Below are 8,003 nucleotides of genomic sequence, written 5' to 3'. Positions count from 1 at the left end.
CTTGTTTAGGGTTAATGTAATTATAATTCAAGTGATCGCCAATAATAGATTTATTTGTGGATTAAATTCAACCAACATAGATTAAACAGGTTTAGGGATAATCCTATTGATTGCATGTTAATTAAAAAGCGCACATGAATACGAGCAGAATAAAGTAGAGGCCTATTATTAGGGCAGGTTCAATCTCTTTTAGGTTGGATTTGTACCATCATCCCCGAACCCTTATTTGGTTCTAGACCTTATGGAGTTGACGATCTCTTAGATCGTTAAGGGGTGTAACCTTCACCTCGTGAACGGTTTACAAGTTCCTTAAAAACTTGTTGGCGACTCTTTTGCTCTATCTTCTTCCCTTTTGGACGCCACCGTACTTTAGTGTATGATCACAGTGGGGTTCAAGCTAGTGGGATTTTAAAGGCTTGAATTATTCCCTACAGTAACCAACATTTCAAATGTCCGTTACGAATAATGGGTTATTCGTAACGGACATTTGAAATGTTGGTTACGAATAAGGGGTTATTCGTAACGGACATATGAAATGTCAGTTACGAATAAATCCTTTTTTGTATTAAAATAAGTCCTTATTCGTAACGGGCACCTAAAACGCCCGTTACGAATAAGTGATTATTCGTAACTGACATCTTAAATGTCCGTTACGAATTTTATTGTATATAATTTAACACTTATTTGTAACGGGCAACAAAAATGCCCGTTACGAATAACTGGTTAATTGTAACTGACAGTTCTGCTGCCCGTTACAAATAATTATTAAATTAAATTTTCATTTTATTTAATGTCGACAGCATGTATTTATATATAATTAATATATATTAATTAAAACCTGTTATAATAAACCTGTTCCTGTAAATAAGCAATTATACCGAACAATCTTTCGTATAAATTAATACGACGTAATATAAAAACTGAAGTAGTAATACATTACAAATAAAAACTTGTATAAATTTATCCAACATATACAACAACACTAAAAATATTACGTTGTTCTACCTAAGCTAATAGTTATGCATTCAATAAATATTTACTTCTAAAGTATTGCGCCCATTGTTCTCGAACCACATTCAACTCGTCAACATCATACGGGGCGGTCCTTGGATAAAAATCCTATTGAAAAAAAAACATATGAAAGAGGTTACAAAATAAAAACAATCCATAATAAAAACAATCATTAGAATAAATGTGATGAACCAAATTATAGAAATAAAACTCATAATATAGAAACAAAATACATAACATCCTTAATTGACTTATATTTTGATTACTATGAGTTGAAATCAATAAAAAGTTAACATTTACTCACTTTTGGGAGCGTATAGAGCCAAAAAGGCTTCAAAATTGCCTAAGGGACTTCTACCTTTCCCATCTTTCATGTATTGGTTCAAATTAACACAATATAATACTAAACATCCTTAATTACCTTATATTTTGGTTTTTATGAATTGAAATCAATGAAAATTGACCACTATCTCACTCTTGGGAGCGTATAGAGCCAAAAACGCTTCAAAATTGTCTAAGGGACTTCTACCTTTCCCATCTTTCAATTATTTGTTCAAATTAACACAATATAACACATAACATCCTTAGTTACCTTATATTTTGGTTTATATGAATTGAAATCAATGAAAATTGACCATTTACTCACTTTTAGGAGCGTATAGAGCCAAAAAGGCTTCAAAATTGCCTAAGGGACTTCTACCTTTCCTATCATTCATGTATTGGTTCAAATTAACACAATTTAACACTAAACATCCTTAATTACCTTATATTTTGGTTTCTATGAATTGAAATCAATGAAAATTGACCATTTACTCACTTTTAAGAGCGTATAGAGCCAAAAAGGCTTCAAAATTGCCTAAGGGACTTCTACCTTTCCCATCTTTCATGTATTGGTTCAAATTAACACAATATAATACTAAACATCCTTAATTACATTATATTTTGGTTTCTATGAATTGAAATCAATGAAAATTGACCACTATCTCACTCTTGGGAGCGTATAGAGCCAAAAACGCTTCAAAATTGTCTAAGGGACTTCTACCTTTCCCATCTTTCAAGTATTTGTTCAAATTAACACAATATAACACTAAACATCCTTAATTACCTTATATTTTGGTTTTTATGAATTGAAATCAATAACAATTGACCATTATCTTACTTTTAGGAGCGTATAGAGCTAAAAAGGCTTCAAAATTTGCAAAAAAACCTACTAACCTCCTCTAAGACACCTCTTCAAATAAAATACTACAAAGTCACATAAGCAAGCTCATTCATGCATGTAAATTGCGAAAATCCCCAAAGGTTTAGTTAATATCCACACACGGAAAAGTGCATCAGTTTCAGAATATACTTAAGATAGTATAGACCTAAAATAGGCTGGCCAACCACACATACAACAAGAAAGACCAAAAAACTGCTCATGTCACCGGTATCAACAACACTGAAACAGAATTCATCAACATTAGCAAGAATATGAAACCAATTCTGATTTTGTTAGGGTTCAGATAATGGAAAGAAATTCCAACTTAAAGAGGGTGAATGAGAAAGAAGGCAACACAGGTTGAGGTAAAAAAAAAATAGAAAATAACAAGAAAATTCTGAAAAGAGGAAAGCAGGAACCTATTCTCAAGGTATATTTGACAAATTAGTACTTATAAAACGCATTCTAATTCTTAAGCTAGAAAAAAGTTGCATTTGATGAATGAAGAGAATAGTACCCAAAAAGAGAAAACAAGCAGTGATATCACAAAAACAACTTAAAAGATTTTCAAGATATCGAGTCAAACCAAAAAATGCTATAAATATAGAAGATTAAGCTGATGCCTTACCAACTGATCTACAAAGTCACTCTGAAGTTTTGCCTCTGAGTTAATCTCTTGTGCTACCTGTATAAAAATCATAGCATTAGAAACCAATACATGCAGTATTGAACACACAAGTGCCTAGGCGATAAACCTGCCAACCTCTTCCTTCTGTTTCTGCTTAATACAAAGTTCCTTATATATAACAATATGCTCCACAGTTAACAGTGTTAAACAAGCATGTGCAACAAGCATACATGATAAAAATGAATCGTGAGACAAATAAGCAACTTCCACTCTCTTAGTTTGAGTTCTCAGGCCATCCCAACCCTCGCTTAACCCCAAAAACCATCAATTCTTACTACACTGACTAGGAAAGAATGAAGCTAATTAGTCACAATATCTGTTATCATTGTTTTTATGAAGCAAACATAATCAACAAATGCTCAAAATCAGGAGTCCGCGAATAACATACATTGTCATCATTCTTTTTTTTTTTTAAATAAAAGACTTGTTTTTGAGGAAAAAAAAACTGATTAAGGTTTAAAAGAAAAAACAGAACAAAGTGCAAAGAGAGGACAAGGTGTCCAAATACAATTAAACACAACAAGAAAATACAAGAGAGAAAATTTTGTCCAAATACAATTTCTGTAAAAATTAACATTATAGACAACAACAAGTCCGCAAGAAAGTAATTAAACAAAACCCCATAAATAAAAAAAAAATACCTTCCAGCAACAGTAGCATCAAAAGTGAAGGCAACAAGAAACTTGCCAGGATTCTCAGCATCAGGCTCAACCCTCAACGTGTCCTTGTTCAAATTAGACAAACACTTGTTATTGATATTATAACTATAACTGATAATATCAGATCCAGAATAGCATTATTGTTCATGTATTTTGTTTAAACACATCAAGTAAGAAAATTGATAGATTGTTATGTGTATAAAGACTATAAACAATGACAATTGAATGAGTAGTAGAAGAAACTAGTTAAGAATAGTAGTTGAGAAAAGCAAAAGAAAGACATAAGAGGATATACGGGAGACATCAAGAGGTCATCCTTAAAATGGTTGTATTGAGACCTCTTGTTGGCTAATTCAGAGGGCCACATTGCTCGATCACTTTCCAATAGAAGCTGGCAATTGCAATTGAAATTCATATTTTAGGGATTCAACCGATTAAGTAAGTAATGAATTCATACTATGAAATGAATAGAAAGAGAGAGAACCTTCCAGATAGTAGAGCGGATGGCAGAAGCATTAGGAAGACCCATGGATGCTAACCTTACTCAAATCATTGGTTACATATGAGCTTTAGATAACACCCTACACAGAAATGAGATAACACCCTTTAATTACAAGAAATTAATTGATAAAATTAGAAATAATAAACTTGAAGCAAAATTGATGAAGGCGTTTTGTTTATGTAACCTTGTTCAAATCATTGGTTACATACGAGCTTTAGATTCATTGTAGCAAAATGAACCAGAGTACGTATTACCCAATATACGAAGCACTAGCATGATACCATATATATTCTCCCCTTCTATTTTCTTTTTCTGTCTTCATCTTCTCCTGTCACCTACTCTGACATAAACCTAAAGGTGGCCTCCCCTCATTGATCTTGAAAGCACCACCACTACAACCAAGCACTAAATGCAATTGTCTATCTTCCTGCACATTTGTTCAAGCCACAAATCTTAATATATGTAATGTTATTACTAATAAACACACGAGACAAACATATATAAAGCAATAAACATACATATATAAAGCAACAACAGTCACTGACTCAATGTAATATATAGTCCAGCAGAATTTATATGCACAAACTGAAATTCAATCACTTTACATATTCTTAAAATTAATATTTTGTTCAAAAATAAATTGATTGAGTTTTGTATAAGATAAAAAGGTTTATAATTATTTGTGTATATTATGTATCAGATAAGACATTACCAAGGGTTTCAAAAAAAAAGACATTACCAAGGGTTTCAAAAAAAAAGACATCACCAAGGAATAAAGAATCTAATATTTAGATCCATATGACTCCAAAATCACGACAAGATTGAAGTGTAAGTTGAACCATTTGACAATTCAGCCATGAAACAATAGTATAGTATAATGAAACCAGGCCAATTCTTCTAATTTGTAATAAAATCCAGAAACATGTAGAAGTAAAGTAATTAAAAGTAAATCATCCGACAAAAATAGTTGACAAATTGTAGTACAATTACACAGGATCTGTAATCGAAAAAAATCAAAACCACAATTAAGTAGATGCGATCTTGAGATAATAATAATAATGTATGATAAAATAAGGAAAATTTGTCAGAAACAACCTTTTAAAGTGTCCACTTTATTTAAAACAACCTTTTAAATTTTTTTTTGCAATTTCAGACCACATAATAATTTTTTTTATCAAAGACAACCAAATGCTACTTTCCGACATTTGACTCTATTTGTCCCGATGTTAACTACTAGTGTGCAACGCACATGAACTCGTATATTGCTTAATACACCAATTTTCACTCCAATTCACTCGTACTAAAAGAGGGATGAAAGAGAAGTAGAGGTTTTAATAGGAGTTAATTGGAGGAAAAAGGGGTGTATTAAGCAATGTAGGAGGTCACGTGACTCGCACACTCGTGGTCAACATCGGCAAAAATTGAGTCAACGCCGGAAAGTAACATTTGGTTGTCTTTGATAAAAAAAAATTTATAATGTGGTCTTAAATTGCAAAAAAAAATTTAAAAGGTTGTTTTAAATAAAGTGGACACTTTAAAAGGTTGTTTTTGACAAATTTTCCATAAAATAACAATGAATTAATGAAACATAAAATGAAAAAAAAATACATGGATCAGTGGAGCAAAAAAAATTACATATTCCTAAGAAATTCTAGCAGCAAAATTGATTGTTATCATCTTTAATAAATTGAGCAACATTCAATAATTCACCTCAAAATAACCCAAATTCAACTATAATTACTTGAAAAATTGATATTCAACGGTTAATCTATGAAAAAAAAGAATTTACCTCTGATTTTGTTTCAATGACGAGTTAAAGCTCAGAAGCTTCTACAATGGAGCTTCAACGGAGGTAAATTACTCAAGATTCAGCGTCATGGATTTGAACCGGATTTCAGAGATTACCAAAGAAATCATACTCGAAACGTCGATTTTCGAACAATTGGTCCGAATAAGTTGACAGAAATTCTCAATTTAGATCTAAATAATGAAGCTCTGCAATTTAAAGTTTTAGATTGAGGAGAGAGAGAGAGAGCGAAAGAGAGATATGAGAGAGAGAGAGAGAGGGAGGAAAACGGCTGATGGAAGAAATGAACGACTAATTTCTCAAAACCCTAATGTTAGTGCTAACACGTGATGGAATTGTAACGGACCTGATTTGGCCGTTACGATTAGAGCAATAATTGTAACGGACAAATTTCTGTCCATTACGAATACTGTTTATTTGTAACGGTCAAATTTTCGCCCGTTACAAATATTAGTTATTTGTATCGGACCTTTATATTGTCCATTACGAATCATCTATTTGTAACGGATTTAATTATGTCCGTTACAAATGAGGCGTTACAAATGGACTTTTTTCCACTAGTGAGTGTGGCTAATTTACGCTTATGTACTCAGCTTTGCTGATTGTGTGTGTATTTGTGTATTTGGCCATGTCTTTATCTTGGCCCTATGATGACCCATTTTTAATGGAGAGTAGTGGAAACAAGTAGAGATAAACTTTTCAGGTATTGAAGCATGATCATGATGGGGCATGAGTGAAGAGTGAATCCTACTAGTTTTCATTAGATTACAATGTGTTTTATGCTTTATTTATTTATGATATATTATGTGTAGACTAACATAAAGGTTTGTTTTGGGAACGGTTTTTTAATAAGGGTCTTTAATGGTTCCAAGTTGTAGTTTGATTTTATTTGACTTGTTCGTTTGGTTTTAAACTTTATTTTCGTTTGGTTTTAAACTTTATTTTCGTTTGGTTGACTTTGGGTTGACTTGTTTAATCGGTTTTTAATTTTGAGTCTTCCACTGTGTATCTTTGATAATTGCCTTAGCCGTTTTCACGGTGACGGTAATGTCTTAGTTATTCCTAAATCGTATTTTTAAAAGAGTAGAATGGGTATTTAAAGGAAAGGAATTTCTAGGATGTTACAATGGCCCAAATCCCGAGAGATATCCCTAAAAGCCGTAAAACGGCGTCCCCATGTCGCACGTGGCATCGCGTGATTGCGCAGCCAATCACGTCACGTAATTTTAGGGTACAAACCCTAAAAATGGCACAAGTTCCCACCCCTATAAATACCCCAATCATTTATGATGGGAGGGGTGGATGATGACATTACAAGAAAAAGAGCATTAATAGCTCCAACTTCTCTCTACTTTCTCTCTCTAGCCCTTTCCGTTTCCGATCACTAACTTGATCGCCGGAGGCGAATATTCTGAGAAAGGAATATTCGTTGTTTTGCAGGTGTCTCAGTCTCGTTGCCAGAAGAACGCGACCAGTATCCGAGGAAATCCAAAAAACACCCGAAACATTTGGCGCTGTCAGTGGGGATACTTGTCCGTTATGGCAATAGACGGTCAGACACCTAATCCAGGCGAGGACGGACATGTAGAGGATATGATCCCTACAATCCATACCAGCGATCCGCTGATCGCCACATTTCAAGAGGCTGATGACCCTCCTGTTACTGCAGCCTCTCTGAAAGCCGCACTCAACAAGCTCCGAAAGGAGTTTGAGAGCAATAGAGCCTCTACCTCTAGGCAGCCGCCCAGGAAAGAGGGGGAACACCCCATTTCGTCGAACGAACAAGGCAACCAACGCAACAGATGCTGGGAACACCCTATTTCGCCGAACGAGTGGTAGGTCTCCAAGGGTGCTGCAGACGAATTTCTCTGATCTGCTGGCGAAAATCCAGTCGGCTGGGGGGAGAGGTAGGCGGCCACAAAGAGAGGAGCCTGAGCCGTCTAGAAGATTGAAGGATGCAAGGGATAATCTCCGGCATAAGCAGCGCGAACGTGCCGCATACTCAGACACGGCCTCAACCCCCACTATGCCGGACGAATTTTCCAACTACTCTTTTTCTCAGCATAGCAACACGGCCATCTCCAGCCGGAGTCAAGCTGTGCGTAATCCAACCCCTGTTCCAGTACAACCGCCGC

At 34.4% G+C, this 8,003-nt stretch overlaps 1 protein-coding gene across 2 annotated transcripts; it reads right to left on the bottom strand.

Moving 5' to 3' along the window:
- Window positions 1-912: 912 nt before the first annotated feature.
- Window positions 913-6,143, bottom strand: LOC145626846 (putative E3 ubiquitin-protein ligase LUL2). Of its 2 annotated transcripts, none has more exons than XM_081679320.1 (7): window positions 5,851-6,143; window positions 4,246-4,488; window positions 4,044-4,140; window positions 3,855-3,950; window positions 3,542-3,624; window positions 2,799-2,897; window positions 913-1,119 (listed from the first exon to the last, which is right to left on the bottom strand). In XM_081679320.1, exons 3-6 carry the CDS (start codon window positions 4,086-4,088, stop codon window positions 2,894-2,896), a joined length of 228 nt encoding a protein of 75 aa, XP_081535446.1. In that variant the 5' UTR covers window positions 4,089-4,140; window positions 4,246-4,488; window positions 5,851-6,143; the 3' UTR covers window positions 913-1,119; window positions 2,799-2,893. The 2 variants fall into 2 exon arrangements, with proteins under 2 accessions (XP_081535446.1, XP_081535445.1); XM_081679319.1 differs by having other exon boundaries at window positions 2,841-2,897.
- Between the last annotated feature and the right edge of the window lie 1,860 nt (window positions 6,144-8,003).

The sequence above is a fragment of the Chenopodium album genome, chromosome 4 (genome assembly GCF_948465745.1).
Source record: "Chenopodium album chromosome 4, dcCheAlbu1.1, whole genome shotgun sequence".
Classification (NCBI taxonomy): domain Eukaryota; kingdom Viridiplantae; phylum Streptophyta; class Magnoliopsida; order Caryophyllales; family Amaranthaceae; genus Chenopodium; species Chenopodium album.
This window is presented reverse-complemented; position numbering and strand designations above follow the sequence as displayed.

Bases quoted from the DNA above. Each gene is read 5' to 3' on its own strand.
- LOC145626846 (XM_081679320.1), bottom strand. From the start codon at position 4,088: ATGGGTCTTCCTAATGCTTCTGCCATCCGCTCTACTATCTGGAAG. The intron at 3,951-4,043 runs GTTCTCTCTCTT...TGCAATTGCCAG, and splicing joins TCCGCTCTACTATCTGGAAG to CTTCTATTGGAAAGTGATCG. The intron at 3,625-3,854 runs GTATATCCTCTT...AATTTGAACAAG, and splicing joins ATGACCTCTTGATGTCTCCC to GACACGTTGAGGGTTGAGCC.